This window comes from Caenorhabditis briggsae (genome assembly GCF_000004555.2).
Source record: "Caenorhabditis briggsae complete genome, chrV, whole genome shotgun sequence".
Lineage (NCBI taxonomy): Eukaryota > Metazoa > Nematoda > Chromadorea > Rhabditida > Rhabditidae > Caenorhabditis > Caenorhabditis briggsae.
Window position 1 is genome coordinate 9,885,549 of NC_013488.2, and position 20,845 is coordinate 9,906,393.

The 20,845-nt window shown below is 38.1% G+C and overlaps 6 protein-coding genes across 6 annotated transcripts; 5 read left to right on the plus strand and 1 right to left on the minus strand.

The window, feature by feature from the left end:
- Window positions 1-6,334: 6,334 nt before the first annotated feature.
- Window positions 6,335-7,426, plus strand: Cbr-srg-40 (the record flags this gene model as incomplete). The annotated part of the gene is made up of 4 exons (XM_045237548.1): window positions 6,335-6,578; window positions 6,623-6,750; window positions 6,977-7,288; window positions 7,340-7,426. The coding sequence occupies 4 exons, from the start codon at window positions 6,335-6,337 to the stop codon at window positions 7,424-7,426; spliced, it is 771 nt and encodes a 256-aa protein (XP_045097829.1).
- Window positions 7,427-8,667: 1,241 nt separating this feature from the next.
- On the plus strand, window positions 8,668-9,865 carry Cbr-srg-41 (the record flags this gene model as incomplete). The annotated part of the gene is made up of 5 exons (XM_002636412.2): window positions 8,668-8,911; window positions 9,067-9,194; window positions 9,240-9,377; window positions 9,423-9,734; window positions 9,782-9,865. The coding sequence occupies 5 exons, from the start codon at window positions 8,668-8,670 to the stop codon at window positions 9,863-9,865; spliced, it is 906 nt and encodes a 301-aa protein (XP_002636458.2).
- Window positions 9,866-11,860: 1,995 nt separating this feature from the next.
- CBG23121 lies at window positions 11,861-14,465 on the plus strand (the record flags this gene model as incomplete). The annotated part of the gene is made up of 8 exons (XM_002636411.1): window positions 11,861-11,953; window positions 11,997-12,137; window positions 12,184-12,262; window positions 12,472-12,632; window positions 12,947-13,087; window positions 13,134-13,274; window positions 13,403-13,557; window positions 14,399-14,465. The coding sequence occupies 8 exons, from the start codon at window positions 11,861-11,863 to the stop codon at window positions 14,463-14,465; spliced, it is 978 nt and encodes a 325-aa protein (XP_002636457.1).
- A 222-nt stretch (window positions 14,466-14,687) lies between these two features.
- On the plus strand, window positions 14,688-17,849 carry CBG23120 (the record flags this gene model as incomplete). Its single annotated transcript, XM_002636410.1, has 5 exons — window positions 14,688-14,783; window positions 16,618-16,755; window positions 16,803-16,926; window positions 16,977-17,164; window positions 17,751-17,849. 5 exons carry the CDS (start codon window positions 14,688-14,690, stop codon window positions 17,847-17,849), a joined length of 645 nt encoding a protein of 214 aa, XP_002636456.1.
- A 292-nt stretch (window positions 17,850-18,141) lies between these two features.
- CBG27065 lies at window positions 18,142-18,679 on the plus strand (the record flags this gene model as incomplete). Its single annotated transcript, XM_045237549.1, has 2 exons — window positions 18,142-18,501; window positions 18,548-18,679. The coding sequence occupies 2 exons, from the start codon at window positions 18,142-18,144 to the stop codon at window positions 18,677-18,679; spliced, it is 492 nt and encodes a 163-aa protein (XP_045100616.1).
- Window positions 18,680-19,159: 480 nt separating this feature from the next.
- On the minus strand, window positions 19,160-20,581 carry CBG23119 (the record flags this gene model as incomplete). Its single annotated transcript, XM_002636409.1, has 4 exons — window positions 19,160-19,416; window positions 19,468-19,684; window positions 19,728-19,919; window positions 19,964-20,581. The coding sequence occupies 4 exons, from the start codon at window positions 20,579-20,581 to the stop codon at window positions 19,160-19,162; spliced, it is 1,284 nt and encodes a 427-aa protein (XP_002636455.1).
- Between the last annotated feature and the right edge of the window lie 264 nt (window positions 20,582-20,845).

A 20,845-nucleotide genomic window follows, 5' to 3' on the forward strand; every position in this document is an offset into this window, starting at 1 on the left:
GTTGACCCCAAACTTTGGCAAAATGTTTCCTCTAGTTTTCCCCAGTTTTCCCCAAAGTTTCAACCAGATTGGAACACTCTCCGAGTCTTCGCGGAGTTTTTTTTTCCTTTTTTGCCGACTCGACTCCCTGAATAACCCCATAATGTCATTACAGCTTAATCTTTAAGATCCGCTTTGAGCTTAACATTTGAGATTTAATGATTCAGTTTCTGTAATGAAATTATTGACAAACTTTTTTATCTTTGTGTTTCTCAAGCATATTCATGCATGCATGCGAAAAAACGAGAAAATTGGTTGTTACCATTTGACATCGATAAATTCCACCGGAGCTCTCGCCGCTTTGTTGGGTCCTGACACGCTGAAACATTACTGTAGGACAAGTCTCCATCTGCCACTGATCATGTGCTCTCGTACGGGTTTAAACTGATTTTTGTTGCTAAAAGTCCGGAATCGAGAAAATGAAGATATCGAAATAGATTTTAACTGACTATGTGAAAAGGGAAAGGGGCCCAGACTTGCATTAAGTACTCGGCTCAAACATCATTGATCATTGGTCCAGCGTTGTTGATGATTTCGATGATTTCTGAAAAATATCAAACATTAAAAACACATAAAATTTGAAGAATAGCATTGGGGGACCTAGAGCTGCAAGGATAGTACGCTGCGGGCAGAGGGTCTAGTCAGAAGAATTGTTGAAAATTTTAGACCCACCTTCTTCTAGGTCGTTTGATCTCTCCTGTTTCATCGATCCTCATTGGTGTTTGTTTCTAATTCAATTTATTTGACAATCCATCAATGGTTTCTGTTCATCTGGAGTTTCAAAAAAAGCCTCGGAAATTTGATTTTCATTTCCTGTTGAAAATTTTCGTCGTTCCGGGTTGAATTCCGTTCGCTGTTTCTGGAACTCAAATCAAATGTTAGAACACAAAAACCATATTTAAACTTATCTTTCAAATTATTTATATTATTTTGTTCCTGGATCCATCGTTTGTTTAATCCGATCCAAACTTCTCGGTCCTCCAAATGTGTATCTGGAAATGTTTCTAATTTTGGGACATGGAACTGGATTGATCGGAGGCAGGGAGAGAAGAGCATAAAGGGGTAAAACAAAATAAAAATCAAGGTTGGCGTGAGCAGGGCAAGGAATGTTTCTGAGGTCTTGAAGCATTTCCGTTTGTCCCAAAACTCCAAAAAATGAAAATAGACCGAAGGAGGACAATTTGCAAGGACATTCGCGGGGGTGGACAGCGCACGCTACGCGATCGCGACGCGAGCCAACAATTGACCTCCAGGGAAAATATGTTTACTCGAGGCAAGTCTTCACCCAGTTCCCTCTTCACCTTGTCAATCAATCAGGTCAATATAATACAATAAAGGGATTAGAATAGGGTATTCAGAAATTCAAAAAATCTGAAATTTTTTCCAAAGGAGGAATTTTAAATTATCGAGAAATACCAAATTTGAGCAATTGAACGAAAAGAGGATGGAAAGAGAAGGACAATATGAGGACGAGAGGTGGGCATTAGAAAGAGAGCAGGACGAGAGGTGGGCAAGAACAGGACAAGAGCAGGGCAAGAACAGGACAAGAGCAGGGCAAGAACAGGGCAAGAGCAGGGCAAGAGCAGGGGCAAGAGCAGGACAAGAGTAGGGCAAGAGCAGGGCAAGAGCAGGGCAAGAGCAGGGCAAGAGCAGGGCAAGAGCAGGGCAAGAGCAGGGCAAGAGCAGGGCAAGAGCAGGGCAAGAACAGGGCAAGAGCAGGGCAAGAGCAGGGCAAGAACAGGACAAGAGCAGGGCAAGAACAGGACAAGAGCTATAATAGAGGGATTAGAATGGAGTATTCAAAAATACAGTATTTCAAAAAAAAATTCCATGAAAAAAGTTTCTAGACTTCTATTTGCCTCAAGGTACTATTCAAAAATGGAAAAATTTGAATTTCCGATTAATCAAAATTTTGAGTCAGGGATGGGCAAGAGCGGGGCATTAGAAGGAGAAGGGGAGGACAAGAGGTGGGCAAGAGAAGGACAACTGGACGACCAGGGGAGTTTCTAATTTCTCGGAGCTTTTTAGCGCTCAGTCTGTAAACTGATCTACTAACCTGGTTTAAATTGGATCATCTTCCATTATATTTTCATTTTTTAAAATTTTTGCTTCCTAACCTCCTAAAATTTGTAATTTTCCATAACTTTCTTCTCTGTTATCGAGATTTGTGGTAAAATTTTATATGAATTCCAGGAAGTTTTGGAGGACTCACTTGGGTCCCAGGAAGCGGGTCAGAAAAAGCGCCCCAGCAAACTCGTAGGCCAAAAAAAATTTTTAACTTTAAAGGCTTTGAGCCGAGTACTTAATGCAAGTCTGGGCCCCTTTCCCTTTTCACATAGTCTGTTAAAATCTATTTCGATATCTTCATTTTCTCATTCCGGACTTTTAGCAAAAAAAATCAGTTTAAAGGAGGGTAGACATCAAAAATTTGAAAAATTTCATTTTTAGTCAAAAGATATAACTCTGAAGTATAAATATAGCTATGTACTTAAAAACCTGAAAAAAACACTTCAAGGACGAAAAAATGCTCTTTTTTGTCGCCCTAATTTCTTCACTAGCTTGCTGCTGCGGCGTCGCTTCATAATGTGAAAAACGCGATGGTCGCCTCGTACACGCGTAGTGTAGTGGGTACGCTCTAGGCTAGTATTCAGGAGGTCAGAGGTTCAATCCCTGCTGGTGTTTTTACTTTTTTCTTCCCTTGTTTCCTTCGGATTGAACTTTTTGAACTCGGAATTTCTGAAGGGCTACCAGCGTGCCGCCGAGGCCTCGCTCCGAGGTATCAAAATCAGTTGAAAATGAAGAAACGTGTTTCATTATGTTAACAAATAAATTATGAAAAAAAACTACAATTAATTTTTAAAAAGAGACATAACAATTGAAAGAAAAACCACATAATTAAAACAATCCTCGTGCAGGGCTGGTCGTCGGAAGGTGAAGGAAGCAGTAAAAATGGAGACGTCTCTGAAAACCCCAGTCATAAAACAGTTTTTTATTCCTAGAGTAATAACGAGAAGTAATGAGATAAATAGGAACAGTGAAGAAACGGTTATCGAAGAGAAAATAGTTTTTTTCGCATGCCTATAAAAAACACCGGCGACTGGAAAAATAATCGGTCGATAGAACTTTAAATTTACATAAAAAATTCACTTTTATATGGGTTTTATAATAAATAAGAAAAAAGAGCTTTTTTAATGTTTGAAGTCGTTAAAAATTGAAAAAAATAAAGTCGGGAAATAAAAAAATAAAAATGTTTGCGCGTGGGATTGCGCGCTTTAGGTGCTAACACCGCGACGGCAAAATACACATTCCCTGAAATTTTCCCCGAAATTTTTGCTGTCTGCCCTCCTTTAAACCCGTACGAGAGCACATGATCAGTGGCAGATGGAGACTTGTCCTACAGTAATGTTTCAGCGTGTCAGGACCCAACAAAGCGGCGAGAGCTCCGGTGGAATTTATCGATGTCAAATGGTAACAACCAATTTTCTCGTTTTTTCGCATGCATGCATGAATAAGGGAGGAGCTTTCTATTATAAACAACAAGAACCCCAAAGAACTCTTCCATTTCGTTAAATCTAGACTCCGTCTCCCGTACTGTCCCATTTCTCTCCTGGTCAATAGCACCTTATCCACAGACGCTTCAGAACTAGCCAACGAACTTTCTTCCGTCTTCCAAGAGGCCTTCTCGCCCCCTAGCTCTCCTTTCTCCGCCCTCCCTGCTATCGCTCCCTTTGCCGTCTGTCCTGATTTCTCTCCTCTAAATATTGCAAAGCACATCGGTTCTCTACCCTCTAAAGTCGGTTTCTCCCCGGATTTTATCAACTTCCTTGTAATCAAAAAGTGCAGTGATGCGATAACCATCCCTCTTTCGCTCATCTTCCAAGAATCCTTCTCCTCCGCCAAATTTCCTGAGATCTGGAAGCACTCGGTTGTTAGTCCAATATTCAAGAAGGGATCCAAATATGACGCTAATAACTAAAGACCCATAACGCTCACTCATGCACTTTCCAGGCTCTTCGAAAGATTAGTCCTTGAAGAGCTAAAACGGGTTATCGGTCCGAGTATTTCTCCGAATCAGTACGGATTCGTCAGTAAGCGATCCTGTGTTCTAGCCGTTCTTGAGTCCACTTCCAGAATACAGAAAACCTTAGCAAATAAGCAACAATTCGTAGATGTTATTTACTTCAATTTTCGCAAGGCATTCGACACTGTCCCACACAATCTCTTGCTGCTCAAAATGAGGCGACTAGGTATTGATGAACGATGCTACGATTGGTTCGAGTCCTTTCTAAGCAACCGGTCATCCAAAGTCAAGGTTAATGGCCTATTGTCAACCAGCGAGATTGTTGTCAAATCCGGAGTCCCCCAAGGAAGTGCCACTGGCCCCTTTTTGGTTCTGATCTACATTAACGACTTACTCGGCCAGTTTCCTCCCAATGTTCATGTCACAGCGTTCGCCGATGACCTGAAAATAACCGGTTCTGACCCATTGGATATGCAGAAAAGTATCGAAATCGTTGAGAACTGGTGTGACATCTGGAGACTCAAAACAGCCGAAAATAAGACGGCCGTTATGCATTATGGTAAACGCAATCCTAAGACAGTTTATTTTATTAAGGGTTCCCCCATTACTCCGCATCGCTCATTCAAGGACCTAGGTATACTGGTTGATGATCAACTTCAATTCGACAAACACATCAATCTTATTGCCTACTCTGCTAAACTCAAGTCCCGGCAAATACTGAAAACGTTCCAATCGAAAAACCCTTGTTTATATTTCCGTCTCTTCGACACCTACATTAGACCGGTCCTCGAATACGGTTGTGCACTTTCCCATCCATCTAATGCCACACTTGCCAATAAACTAGAATCTCCTCTTCGTTTTTTCACCAGAAAAGTCTTTCAGAGATGTAATATGCCTTTCAGTTTCTGTGAAGGAAGCAGTCAAAGTATTGACCGTTGATTTTGAACAAATACGGGGCTCTGTTAGAATGGCTGGGAAGAATGTAGGACGGCACAGAGGGAAAATGGTATGAGTTTATAACAATTTTGTGATAGGTACGAAGATCTAGAAGGGTGCGGCAATGAAGGGTGGTTAGCATAGAGAACTGGGATAGGCGATCAGTGTATGATTTAACGAATTGGAAGAGTTCTTTGGGGTTCTTGTTGTTTATAATAGAAAGCTCCTCCTTTGCACGGGTCCTCTCAACTCGATTGAGCTGTCGCCGAACAAGCAGTTTGAGCTGGGGTCTAGGGAGGGACGGGTTGCGACGTTGGATGAACCTGAAAATCTTGGGTTTTCTACACGAGAAGGTTGGACGACGAGCACGGACGGTTGGGGTGTAGAGGACTATGAGCTCGTTGAAAATGGCGGAGAAATGGGCAAGTTTCGAATCAAAGGTGGAGAAGAAAGATAGCTGCCTGGGCCAGTTGTAAGAGCAGAGATGATCCAAAAGACGCTTGACGTCATATTTTATATAATCTAGACGTTTTGACGAAGTAGTGAATGTTGAAATGCTTTCGACTTTTCTCCTGATTGTGCTGAAATAGGAAATTTGAAAATATTTTATTCTTAAAAAAATTTTATAACTTGTGCACCTTCGAATATGTTTATTTGTATGCCTGTACAGTTTTAGGAAGCTTAATGATATTTGCTCTTCAATTCTGAGCCCAACAGTGTTTAGATTCTGATGATCATTATGTCTTCTAGGTCCCTTCGATTAAGATCTTTGTGAACTCAAAAATCTTCCTTCCTATAGGAGTGCAAACTCAGAAAACGTCACTTTTGCATATTTTCCATACCATACGTTTCGACTAATTAGGTATATTACTCACTTGATGCCTACTTTATTATTAACTACGGAATTGATCTTTTTGGACTGTCTCACCATTTTTCTGAGATCTTTCGGGAATGATTCTGCAATTTGGTGGTTTGAGCTCTCTCTTTCTCTCTGTTATCATGACAATTAGCAGTTTTCTCAGAATGATGATTACTCAGACGCCTCCCCGGGGAGGCGTCTAGGAGACTTATTATTCATTCACTACACATTTTTCAATTTCTCTTTCCCTAATTATGGGTTCGAAATAGATTTCGAGTTTGTGTTTCCAGTACGAAAAGTTTTATTCTCACCTCGACGAAAAAGGTCGAAAGGTTTAAGATTAAAGTCTGGACTGCAAGTTAGGATTTGCAATCTTTCTCTTTTTTTTCTTTTAGCCGATTTTATTTCTCATAGCATTTTAGAAATCCAGTTTTTGGAAAAATTGATTTCTGCAAGAGTTCATGATTTCAACTCTCGAGATGTTGTCGGCTGGAGAACTATTTTGTGTATATCTGTCGTATGGGATCCCATCTTTTGTTATCTACATGCTTACATTCTTCATCATCTTTCGTTACGGAAAAACCTTCAGTTCTTCGTTTTTCCGACTGTACTTGTTTGATGGAGCACTGAATCTTCTCACCTATTTCAACAATTACTTTAAAACTCGACTTCCCGGTATTGCATGCCATGATTGTCTTCTTGGGTCATTCTATAGAAGCATCGGTAAGTTCATTTTCAGATTGCTAATTATCAGTAAATTATTCCAGGTAACACTTTCCTAATGGATATTTTCATGTTAATGAATTTCCACATGGCTTATGTACAATATGCAGTTACCACTCTCGTTTCGTTGAATCGTCTGACTGTTATTGTCAAATACACTCTTTTCGAACCGGTAGAAAAATCGAATTGATACCAGTAATTAATTAGGATTGCAGATTTGGCAAAAGTACACCTGGATAGCGATCCTCCTGATTTTCTGTCTACCGTTCATTAATACCCGTGTGGTTTTAAATTACGATATCAAACTGGAATATCTGCCAACTTCTGACACTTACTCGATCACATCGGAAATGGTTTCTGCTTTTCGAAACGACTTAACCTATTTTTAATAATTTCAGCCAATCAATGATGTCTTCTCTGTTTGTATTCCATTCATGGTAGCATTCACAGTGATATCTGTGGTTGTCAATATTGTCAGTGTGTTCATTATCAGAAATCTCAAAACCCAAATCAAGAACAAAGCGGAAACCAACTTCATCATCATCACATGTATCACTTGTGCAGTTCAGCTTTGTGGTACTTCCCTCAGCTTCATCAGAGTGAAGTATTCTGGAACTCCTGCAGCAGTCAAACTTGCCTCCTTCATTCCATTCATCAGCGACGGCTTGAGTCTGATTCAACCATGGTTGCTAATCTGCATCAGTCATGTAGTAAGCTATTTTCTAGACCGTCTATTTCGAATCGTCTATGACGTCTTCCAGGTTCGCGAAAAGATCACTGAGCTCATTTATCGGAAGAATCAGCCACAAGTCAAATCGGTCGTCATTCCCAGATCCACACTCAACTGATTGATACCCATAGACTTCTGACTATTATTTTTCCCTCCGAGACTCATGATTCATTTAAAAAGATCTTATATTCCTTCCTTTCCGTCATTTCATACTCAATAAATTTTACATTTTTTTATTTGCTTATTGTTTGTTGTTGTAATGTGTGGTGAAGTCAGTCTTATTTAGTGAAAGGTCTTGTCAGCGAATTGCTCAACCAGTATAGCAAAAGACGAAGAATTCACTGTGTTTTTTCCGGAACGTCTTTCGAAATAATTTTTACATGATTTTTCCTATGGAATATAGGCATCGCTGAGTAGCGACTCAAAATCTCAAACCATTCGCGTCGAGACCAACGCTAATATTACTGTAGTATTACGGTTTTTCGCGTTTAATTGCATTTGCAGCACTTCCCGTAAGATAAAGCTACTCTGGTCTGATATTTGGATCATTACAACATTATCCAGCTAGTTCCCTATTTTCGAGATAATCAGTTCCAAAGTAGATGATCATGTATTCTATTTTTTCCTTGTTTTCGTCTTTCCTTATACCATGGTCAAAAGTTCCCCATGAATAAGTTTAGCTGGCGTCAATATTCTGACAAGTTCAAACATCGTCTGCATACTATACTCTAGATAAGGTTAATTTCAAATATAAGGTCGTCTGGTTTCCAGTGAATTTTGTAACTTTTATCACTTGTATAGTTTTCTAATGCACTTTTAATTTTTTCAAACATCAATTTCTAGTTCCGTAACATTGACATAATCCATAGAGTTAGTTCATTAGAAATGATTGCAAAACAAACTGATCAGTCTAAACCTGAGAAAACTTTCGCACTAAATATTGAGCTCTTACGCAATAGTTCCTTACCATTTTATTCGTTTTTGGAAATCCCACCCACTTTGAAACTATATACACAAGTTAACTATGATCTCATTATGTTTTCAGGTTTTACAGGAAGACAAAGTTCCCTCGAACGTCTCTGAAGCGTGCTGTGATCTATTCCAGTTGCCGTCAGTTGTATGGCTGTCTCCAAAGAATACTTACCACAAACCTAATAATTTTCCGTTCCATATCATTCGGATAATTGTTGTTTCCGTATAGGTCCTTTTTGCTCTGTCTAATTCCTTCGAAACGCAGCTTTCTTCTCACTATTAGGGTACTCACCCATAAGCAGACTTCAAAAGTGGGCGTGGCCTCTTTGAAGACTTCATTCGAATCGGAATCTCAGAACTTCTCGAGCTTCTTTCAGTTGCCTCAAAATGTTGTCTGCTAAAGTGGTGTTCTATTTATCCATATGCTACTCTCTCCCATCTATTATCCTGTACTGTCTAACCATGACAGTCATTTTCAAGTACGGTAGTACATTCAACTCTTCGTTCTTTGTTTTATATCTCTACGATTCATTAATGAACCTATTCACGTATACTGTTGGATTTTACATGATGCGCTTAAACAGTGTCACCTGCGAAAATTGCGGAACTGCGTTCTTATACAAAAATGCTGGTAAGTAGAACTGCATTTTCCTGGAAAATATAAAGACATTACCAAAAAAGAAAGTGAGGCTAACTTAATAACATTCGAACAATAATAGAAACCTAAATTCATTTTTGCTTCGAGTCCAAATAAGAGAATGAGTAATCATTATGACCTCATTTCAGCGGACTATTTCCCAATGAACTTCTTGACCGCCATGAGCTACCATATGGCATATGTACAGTACTCTACAACCGCCTTGATATCCTTCAACCGGATGACTGTTCTCTGGAACTATAAGTTCTTTGAACCGGTATTTCTGTTCAAAATATTCAGGAGATCCTTTTTTTCTTTTAAGCTCTGGAAGCGATTCACGTGGCTCATCGGATTCATTGTATTCGCTGTACCTTTCATGGATACTCATCGTTGCTTCTATTATAAAACTGTCATACAGTATAAAAATGAAACAGAAAGTTACGCATTAGTTACTCCTATGGTACTGTTCTCAACCTCTGAGGCCAATATCAGTCTAAATTTTCAGCCTATCAGTGACAATTTTGAGTATCTCATTCCTGCAATGGTTATTATCACTCTGATGTCAGTTGGTGTCAATGTTCATAGTTTTGTAACCCTCCGACAACTGAAAAGTCAGAAAAGAAACCATGTAGAGACTAATTTCATCTTCATCACTGTCATCACATGTTTCGTTCAATTCCTCGGATGCTTTCTCAGTGTCATCCGTGTTATGTGGGCTAATAATCCTATCTCTGGGTTCCTTGCATCGATTCTTCCATTTGTCAGCGATAGTCTTACCCTCGTTCAACCATGGCTCCTGTGTGCTTTCAGTACATTGGTGAGCTTTTTTTTTAAGCTTTCTATCTAATAACTTCAAATTTCCAGATGCGAAAAAAAATGAAGGAGATGATGGGGATTCCGTCAACCAAGAATGGAAGTGTTGTGATTGTTCGGTCGGTCACCAATTGAATCCGACCTCTGGACTTTTTCTCCCATGAAATTTTTTATCTTTTCATCTTTGATCTTTTCAAGCTTCATATTTTTCCTCTCATGGCATTCAAATGATCTCAACCCCGTGTGATTTTTCTTGCGACCTGAACAGTCAGACCAAATCAGAACTTTTGTTCGCTACTCTTTTTTTGTAAAAAATTGATAAATTTTACAGTTTTTCGTTTTGATGAGTTGCGTAGTTTTTCGAATTCAAATTTAAGTGATAGAAATTCAAATCACAATTATTATGATGTCTTCGGATGACGTTTCAAAAGTTCGATGTTCGAAGGCGTTGGACCGAGAAAATGAAATTAAAACCGAACGAAACGGAAAGGACAATGATGGGACATCTGAAAAACATTAACAAGAGCCAGTGATGGACTTGATAATTGGGGTTGAAAATTTAAGAATGTTCCGGCGAAATTCCTATGTCTAAAGCAGGGATGTGCGAGAGTTTTCAGGTGTTTCAGGGTATTTGAAAAAATTTTCCGGTGGCAAATTTTGAAAATAGGGCTTTCTGTGGTTTCCAGGTCTCAATAAAACAGATACTGACGAAAAAAAAAATCAAAACTAATTGTAAGTTTCAAAATGTTTTATTCACATAATCAGCCATTTTTCATTTTTTTTGAATACAATTTTTACTGATAGAAGCCCACGGGCTTCAATTTTTCAACCTCATCCCCAGGGTGAGCTCAAGATCAATAAATGGGCAGATACAATACAAATACAAAATGTAAAATATGAACAAAATATGAACAAAGTTGCTGACAAAGAAAGAGTTTGCAAAACATGGAATGTCCACGGTTTTTCAAACCATCGGGTCGAAAATCGCGCCCCAGATAACTTTTAGGCCAAACGAAATTTAATAATCTAAAAGTTGACGTGGATTTGACCTATAAATATATTTTTAATCAACGCATTGCAACTTGCGATTTTTTCGCCCAACGCACGGTGTGTCAGGAAGCCTGGCCGGGAAATGCGCCCCAGCGAACTCGTAGGCCAGAACACAGGGTTTTGTTCAACTAGCTATGCAAGTGCGCTATATTGATAAGGGGGCGGGGCGAAGCTTTTTCAAATTTTCAAAATGAAAAAATTCTCCCCTAAAACGAGAGATCTCGTTTCGGTGAAGAGACGCAGAACATTTAGGTGAAGAGACGCAGACACATATCGATGGCTGAGGATCAAACGTTTGATCCTCAGCCATCAATTTGGCTACGGTCACGCCCCTTTTTCTATATATTGCATAGCTAGTTGAACAAAACCCTGTGCCAGAAGAAACTTTATAATTTTGAAGTGGACGCAGATTTGATCTATTTATTATCAATAGATCAAATCAATGCGCGCTCTTTTTCGCTCATCGTTTAAAACTTTGATCCTCAGCCAGCGAGACTCGGCAGCGAATTAAGCGAGATTTTGGGGTTCGCTGAGGCGCGTTTTTCGGCCAGGCTTCCTGACACAGCGTGCCAACGTTTAAAAGTTTGATCATCAGCCAAAGAAAATTTGATTTTCCGGAATGGTTTTCTTTTCTGTTCCTTTTTTGTTGTTTTCTTCACAGAAAAGTTTACATAAAGGTCATTGTGTGAGAAAAAAGATAATCCAGCTATAAGAGATTCTGAAACTTCATTTTCCACAGAATTGTTATTCATGTCTTACTCGTCGATCACTGTAGTTCTATCCATTATTAATGGTATTCCATCAGTTTTACTATACTTTTTAACTATTTTCATCATTATTAAAAACAAAAAAATCGTTCGGTTCTTCTTTCTTTAACCTATACATATTCGATGGATTCATGAATATTTTCACTTATATTCTCGGATTTTTCACACTACGCCTCACAAGTACCACTTGTTGTGATTGTTTTTTGGCACCATTTTACAAAAATATTGGTCCTTTAACTCAGAAACGGTTGTCGTAATTATAGCTTCCCAATTTTTAGGAAATTTCATCTCCCTGAACTTTGTTCTGGCAATGATGTATCATATGGCCTACGTACAGTATCTTATAACCATGTTCGTGTCTTTGAATCGTTTAACAGTTCTCCACAAATCGCATATTTTTGAACCCGTAGGTTTATGAAACTCACATTTTATGCAATAACATTTTGTAGTTAGGGAAAAAATACATATGGATTTTGATTATTGCAATCTACTTTTCTCCGTTTCTCAATACGAATGTGGTGTTTCATTACCAAGCAGAAACAACATGTTTAGAAAATGTAGATCAGTACTCCCTGGTTTCTTCACAAATGGTATGGTAGTCTTGAGAGATGTTTGTAATCGATTCGGTCATTCCAGCCTGTCTTGGACATATTTTCGGTCTTAATCCCATTCATGGTTATCACAATGGCTATTACCATTATGTTCAACATCGCTAGTGTGTTTTTTAACTTGTATTTTTCAATTGGTTGGTACCATGATTACAATACCCTTGGCTATTCTAGAAGTGTCTCCTTTGCTCATGAAATTTTCTCTAATTACCCCATTCACTAGCGATGGATGGTCTCTGGTCCAACCATGGCTTTTGATGTGTTTCAGCACTGCAGTGAGTATCACTGCTAGATATTAAGAAACAAACTTTTCCAGATCAGAATCTTTTACAAATTGAACCATACAGCCCCAAAAGTTTGTTATCCGATTCGGTTCGTTCTACTAATCAAGCAAGTTTGTGCTTGACTAGACAATATCTGCTAAGATATTCTGAAAGTGTCACGTGCCTCAAGGCACAAAAGGCTCTTTCTCCAGCAGTTATTTATTCGACCTAAAATAAATTGCATTTCGTAAAAAATGTCTGCTGCGGTTATATCTTTCATAGCATCTGTTTTTTACGGCGTTCCGTCAGTTGCTCTTTATATCCTAACTATTTATGTTATCAAAACTAACAAAAAAACGTTTGACTCATCTTTTTTCCATATATACATTTATGATGGGATTATGAACCTGTTCACTTATACTCTTGGCTTTTTTACATTGAGATTAGACAGTATAACATGCTTCGATTGTTTGATGGCTCCTTTCTACAGAAGCATAGGTTAGATATCCTAATCAAATCGACTTTTAGACAAAATTTTTAGCCGGCTATATATCTTTGAAGTTTGTATTAACTATGTTTTATCATATGGCTTATGTGCAATACTCAATCAGTGCGTTGATTTCGTTTAATCGATTGTCAGTCCTTCTGAGTTTCAACATATTTGAACCGGTAAAGACGAGAATAATTACAGTTTTCCCATGATAATGGATTACAGATTTGGAACAAGTTCTTATGGGTCATGATTCTTTTAATCTATTGTGTTCCTTTTTTAAATACTCATATCGTTTATGACTACGATGTATATATTGTTTATGTTGAAAAAGACGACTCATTTTCAGTGTTGGCGCCTGGTTTGGTGTGTCTTTAAATTCCAGAAACTTTCTATTTTCATTCACATGAAATGATGTTTAGCTTCAGCGAGCAAAAACCGACTCATATTTTCTCGGAAAGATGTATAAAAACATTTAACAAGAAGGATTTCAGCCAGTCGATAAAATATATGCAGTTCTGATTCCGTATATGTTTTTCACGACGTTATTGTGTGTCATTTGCAATGCGGCGAGTGTGATATTTCTAAGAAGTTTAAGTATTCAAAGGAAGAAGGCTGAATCCAATTTCCTTGTTATAATGTCTATCATGTTATAATGTCTATAGCTGGAACTTTTATCACAATTGCTCTTATTTTATCATCAGAATCACCCAAAATGTTTTTAATTTTTGGAATGATTCTACCGTATGCAAGTGATGGACTTTCTTTAGTACAACCTTGGTTATTAGTTTGCTTCAGTCAATCTGTAAATTCTTAGTATGTAACATTTCCAAATTTTCGGTTTCCAGATGAAAAACGAAATAAAATCTATATGTGGATTTAAAAAACCTCAAGTGTCAATATTCCAAGTACGATCTACCACCAATTGAAGTTAATCCAGACGCAATTTTGGATGTGACGCACTGCTTCGGATGAGAACATTTATCATCATGCCTGTCTAGTCGATTTGATTACATAAAAGTACATAATACGTCTAGCTCGAGGATATCCACACAAACAAATTAGCAGTGCTTCAAAATCTGTAACTTATCAGTATGTAACGTGTGTTTCAGATTTTCGTGTTTCAGATGAGGAACGAAATAAAATCTATATTTGGGTTCCAGAATATTGAAAGCTCAATATTCCAAGTGCGGTCCACCACCAACTAATTAACATTGGGTCTGAACTGAATGTTCAGGTAAAAACAATTCCAGGGACTGATTCAAAATCATTTCAGCTTGTTTTGATAACTTCCTCGTTAATTTATATTTGATTCGATGAGCACTAATAAGTTTATGCATGAATATGTTCTGTCTTCTGAAAAACTCTCACAGTCTGACGTGCATTTTACCTATAATAATTTATCTTCCCACAGTTATTTTTTTGACTGGAATCCATTTCGACTGGGTTCGTTTTGCTGAAAATGTCTACCCCGTTTATATTTTTTTTAGCATCCGTTTGCTATGGATTTCCGTCTGTTATTCTTTATTTTCTAACATTTTATGTTATCAAAACTAAAAAGAAAACGTTTGATTCCTCCTTTTTCAATATTTATTTTTATGACGGAGTTATGAATCTTTTCACATATACAATTGGTTTCTTCACAATGAGATTGAACAGTGTAACATGTTATGATTGCTTAATGGCTCCTTTTTACAAAAATATTGGTAAGATTTTTCAATGAAACCGGGTTTAGGGGAAGTTTTAGGTAACTACATATCTTTGAAGTTCATTGGAACTATGGCTACCCATATGGCTTATGTACAATATTCAATCAGTGCTTTGGTCTCTTTGAATCGATTGTCTGTTCTCCTTAACTTCAACTTTTTTGAGCCGGTAAAATCATAAAAAACCAAGATCTTCCTAACTAACATCTTTTTAGCTTTGGAAGAAACACACCTGGATTGTCATTCTTTTGATCTACTTTCTTCCTTTTCTGAGTACTCATATCGTTTTTAACCATGAAGTTGAAATTGTTCTTCTAGAAGACGATTCATTTTCTCTGGTGGCGCCTGCTGTGGTTTGTTTTTACTCGTTGTTTTTTCTACAAAACGAATTCTAGCCAGCCGGGGACATCTACGCAATTCTGATTCCATTTATGTTCCTCACAACTGTACTGTGTGTCATATGCAATACGGCGAGTGTTATATTTCTAAGAAGTTTAAGTATTCAAAGGAAGAAGGCTGAATCCAATTTCCTTGTTATAATGTCTATCACATGTTGTGTTCAAATAGCTGGAACTTTTATCACAATTGCTCTCATGTTTTTATCTACATCGCCTGAAATGTTTCTAATTCTTGGAATGATTCTACCGTATGCCAGTGATGGACTTTCTTTAGTACAACCTTGGTTATTAGTTTGCTTCAGTCAATCTGTAAATTCTTAGTATGTAAAATTTTCCAAATTTTCGGTTTCCAGAGCAAAAACGAAATAAAATCTATATTTGGATTTAAAAAACCTCAAAAGTCAATATTCCAAGTACGATCTACCACCAATTGAAGTTAATCCAGACGCACTTTTGGATGTGACGCACTGCTTCGGATGAGAACATTTATCATCATGCCTGTCTAGTCGATTTGATTAAATAAAAGTACATAATACGTCTAGCTCGAGGATATCCACACAAACAAATTAGCAGTGTATTGTGGTACATAAAGCTCAAGGAACCAAATTTTTGAGAAGTCAACAATCAAAAGACCCATTGTAAAATAAATAAATATTTCAGACAAGGAATGTTTTCAGACTTTTCCTGTTCCTGAAAATCCACTCGAAAATGTCTTGTGAAAAAGCAAAGGACTGTGAGAATCAGAATAAAATAATGTCAGCTAGTTCTTGGGAACGTTTTCAGTATTGAAAATGCACAAAATGTGTGCACATTATCAACGATGCTTATCTGAGAACTCTTTCAATAAGGGAACATCAATCCTGCAAGGTTGATCACACATGTGAATGACATATTCCTGAAGATGGATTTATATATTCTACTGAGCTGTTGCCTCATCTATTGTGTCAGAAGGTGGGATGCACGCGCATCCTTTTAATTTATTCTCTGAAAACTACATTTCCATTATTCTCACATTCAGGAACTTCTTATGTCTGTTTATTCACTACACCCATTGATTTACAGTGCGGGTGGTCTGAAATCCTTAATCAGTTTCTTGCCAGTTTCCCCCTGGGGGACCTTCCCAGACAACGACGCTGGAAGTTTGTCATCGCTTCACTCGGAGTCTCACTCATTCATTCATTCATTCTTTTAGGGGCATGATGAGCTTCCTTATCGCTCTCTTCTACGAAATTCCTTCCATAATTGTGTATTTTCTATCTGTAGCGATCATATGTTGCAAATGGAAAACTGTAAAATCATCGTTTTATCATTTCTACATTTTTGAGTTTATCATGAACATCTTCACATTTTACAACACCCTTATAACAATCAGAATACCAAATATCACCAATTTGAACAGTTACCTGTCTAGTCATTATGACAGTCAAAATGAAACCACCGTAATGCTTCAATTTCAATTTGCAATGCAATTCCACATGGCTTTTGTGCAATATTCAACAACTACGGTAGTAGCTCTTAACCGAATGACCATAATACTGAATGCGGAATATTTTGAAAAGGTATCCAGCGTCCATAAAAACTGTTTTCAAAACTTCTTTGTTTCAGCGGTGGAGACGATACAGTACGGTTGTGATGAGTATTGTTTTGATAGGACCACTTCTTGTAACTTATGACGTGTTCCTGAACGAAGCCTTCTATAAATACAACTTTTCTGCAAATAGCTACTACTTGCAGAGTGAATCTGTATGTTAATTTTGTTTTTTTTTGAAAATCAAAAAGTGTAATTTCAGTCAAGCTTTGCTCTCTTCTCCAAACTATTCATCTTCATGTGTGTCTGCTCACCGATCACTTTTATTGCCAACATTGTGACTTTTGTGAAGTTTCACCTTCTCCCATTCAAACCAAGAAATCTAGGTAGCTCTATTCTACCTCAACAGATTTTTAAACCGCATGTATTTTTCCAGAAGTTCAATTCTGCTTCGTCTCTCTTGTGTCGAGTATTGTTCAAATTTCGGGAACCCTATTGACTTTAGCCATGAGAAATGCCACACCAGGCACTGAATTGTTCAAGTTCACCAATCTAGCTCTCCCTTTTGTCAGTGATGCTCTGTCCCTGATTCAACCATATGCGCTTCTCTTGTTCTCTGAACCGGTGAGTTGTCAATCAGGAAATATTAGAAAATTGAGAAATAATAAAAGTAAAAAGATCCCTGCTGGATTGCTAACGTAGGCTGGAGACTCTGGGATGTGTCTACTCATTAGATGATGTAATATATTTTGGAAACCAGAAAAATATCAAAGTTAGCTACTAATGAGCAATAAGCAATTTTATGAAAAGGTGCGAAAAGCCTAGAAATTTCATTCAGGGACAAAAAAGTGCAACGATCTTTTTTTGGGCAGGCTGATAATTTTTTTTTATTTGGGCAGGCTGATAATTTTGTGTCAAGTAGTAGGTTACTGCACTTGAAGGAGAGTTTAAGAAAAATATTAGTTTTGGAATGTTTCACCTGGAGCCACATTTTCTTGAGACTCACATCATCTTAACTCCAAAGATGTTCCATCGGATTCTTCCGAGACGGGTTTTTTTTAATTGTAACAACCACAAGAACTAAAAAATAGATCTGAATAAACAAATAAGATTGTACTAAAACTTCCTTATACTAATCTAGAACTTCAAAACAACGTTTTTCAAGAGAATACTGTTGAAGGGATATTACCATGTATAAAAACTGTTTCAGGTTCGAAAACGTGTCTTTTTCATTATCTGCGGAGGCAACTGTTGTACTTGTCTGATCCCCCAGTCAGTTAGCAGAGTGGCTGCAGCTTCGGTCTCCTAGACTACTTCTACTAACTCAACTTTCTCCTGGAACACAAAATCTGTGTTTTCTGTGCCACCGGGGACCATGTACTCATACTCTTATCTAATGAACTCCTCCTCTTAAATTGATCTCATTAGTTTTTTTTTATTATCCACTACTTCCTTCTCAGGTCAACATGTGGTTGTTTCTCTTTGCTCTTTCTTACTCTATACCTTCCCTTGTACTGTATTTCTGTACTGTTTATGTCATAATAAAGTATTGGGCAAAACTGAAATCATCGTTTTTTGTGTGGTACATTCTTGACTTCTCCATGAACTTGCTGACTACTTGTGTCACTTTCGTTACTCTGAAATTGTCATCAGTAACCTGTCAGGATTGTCTTCTGTCCCCTTTGTACATTTCACTCAATGATAATATTATTGCCAATTTCCTGTACTGTATGATGTACCACATGTCATATGTACAGTACGCCATCACAACAATCATCTCGATCAACCGTTTGACCATTCTCTGGGATCATTTGCGTTTTGAACCTTGGTGGCGAAACTACTCATTTCTACTCATATTCGTAGTTTATTTTTCTCCATTTATCAGCACTGGAAAACTATTCTTTAGTGATTGTACTTTCGGGAACAGATCCGACGGTACATTTGTTCTATCATGTGATCTGGTAAGTAGTCTAGTATGCCATATCAATCCATGAATATTGATTTCAGCCCACAAGCATCCTCTTTACTCCGTTGATCGCTTTCCAAATCGTATGTACATGCTGTGCATTCGCGTGTAACATCACAAGCTTGGTTTTATTGCTGAGAGCTTCGAAAGAACTCAAATCGAAAATGGGCTAGTTTCTTCCTAGGCGATCTTATTATCCCAAAAAATGTGCTTCTAGAAACCAATTTCTTCTATCTCATATCAGTAACATCTACAGTATTGGCAGCTGGAGCTATCATATCATTCATTTTGAGCAGCTATCCAAAGGCATCCTTCTACAGTTTTTTCCACACCTACGTTCTTCCTTTAATCAGTGATTTATTTACAATCATGCACCCGTGGCTTTTGTATGGACTGAGCAAACCTGTGAGTTCAAAACGACCGTTTTCTGTGACAATTACTTTTCTTCAGATAAGAAATCACATTTGTCGTGATATCTTTCGAGTCAAGTCTTCTGATATCGCACCTCATAACTCGCATGTAAATAATCTCAATGGGTCAAGAGTCAGCATGGCGTTTTGAACAATAATGGAAATTTAAAACTTTTTATTATCTTTTTATTGTCTAGTTAATAAAATGTGTGAATGAAGATTTTTAGGATCGAAGTGACGTTGTTAGATGTTTTTGAATGGGAAACCATCATGTCCATTCTCAAAGGCCTCCTTCATATTTTTTTGGAGTTTGATCTCATCGACCGAACTCATCAGGGATCCACCTGCTCTGCATCCAAGGACTGCCATGTAGAAGGCCAAAATCGTATCAAGAATGACAAGAAAACTGAGAACCAAGTCAGTAAGAACTGGCTCAGTTTCTGAGATAATCAACTTTTCGTCAACTTTTGGGAATATGTATGGGAAAACTGGGAAGAGACCTGAAAAAGTTCTGGTTTGTGACAACGGAGTTTGTGTTTAAAAAAACCGACCAAGAAGGAAAGGAACAACTGCAAAAACAGTTTGAAGAGCGTTCGTTGAAAAACAAAACAGAGCTGCGGAGTAGTTATACTTCTTAACCGAATAGATTCCAACGAGTGGTGGGAATAGTGCGAAGGTGGCAAAGATAATCTCAATTCCAATAGCCCAAAGAGATCCGTATAGAATTCGAAGAACACCAACTGAGAAAATTGCAATACAGGCGACTACCTAAAATGACAATAAAACCAGACACTCGAAATATTAAACTCACTTGGAGACAGCAAACAATGCTGATCATGTTCCAGTTGAGATAGTTGGATGTTTGTGCAAGTTGGTTTGCAACTGTTCTTGGAGACGGCTTCTGTTCGAGCATTGGTGGAACAAATGCTCCCATTTGAGATAATGGAACTGGATGGCCCATTGACGGTACTGCAGATGCCGGTCTTGAATGCATTTGGAATTCCTGAACAGTAAAGGTATAACTATTTGAGTCATTAGAAAACTAACTTGTGGTGGTCCATGAGGATAGAATGGGGCAGCATGCATAACTTCCATCTGATGTGGATCTCCTCTTGGAATAGTATTAAATGATGGGAATCGTTGAGCCATGGGATGGTGCATTGGTGGAGCAGCAGTCATCGGAACGAACTCACTTCCATGGTTTGGTTGTCTTCCGTGACTCATTGAAGATGCAGATCGGAAATGTTGACCTGCTGGTGGTCTTCCCCAAGTGAGCTTCTGTTCTCTTGTCATTGTTCCAGCTGCACTTTCAGGACGTCTACCCATTCTTGGAGTGGCTGGAGCTGATGGAGGAGCAGCCATTGGAGCATCGGTACTGTAGATAAATGGTGATTGAGTCATTTTCGGAGGCCGAAGAGTTCCACTATGAACTGAATCTCTCGTTGGTTTTGGGGTTCTGTTCAACGTGGCTGCCTTGAAAGGAGTGTATGAGTAGGTCTCTTCCGGTTGCTCAGCATTCCACATTTTATTTCCATCCTTGTACTTTTTCGGTTGAAATTGTTTGGAAAGTGTTCCAGTCATTTCTGGGCCAGCAGCTCCTTCGTCATTGTACTCGTCATGTGTATCCACGTTTTGGAAATAGGTCTTTGGTTGCTGCTGGCTCATTACTGAAATTTAGAAGAGTGGTCGACAGATCAGATCATTTAGTCATCAGGGGGGAGAGTGCAAAAATATATAAACTAGGGTTGATAGTTCTTCTAGACTAGAAGAGCAAGGAAATAGAAGGACTTGGAATTATTAGCAGTAATCAAAAAATTAAGAAGAGGAAAAGATTAAAACCAAAAAGCTCTAGTTCCTTATCAAACCAAAAAAGAATAAACGTTCAGAAGCGAGGGATTGGTAGTCGTTGGGGAGATGAAATATAATTAA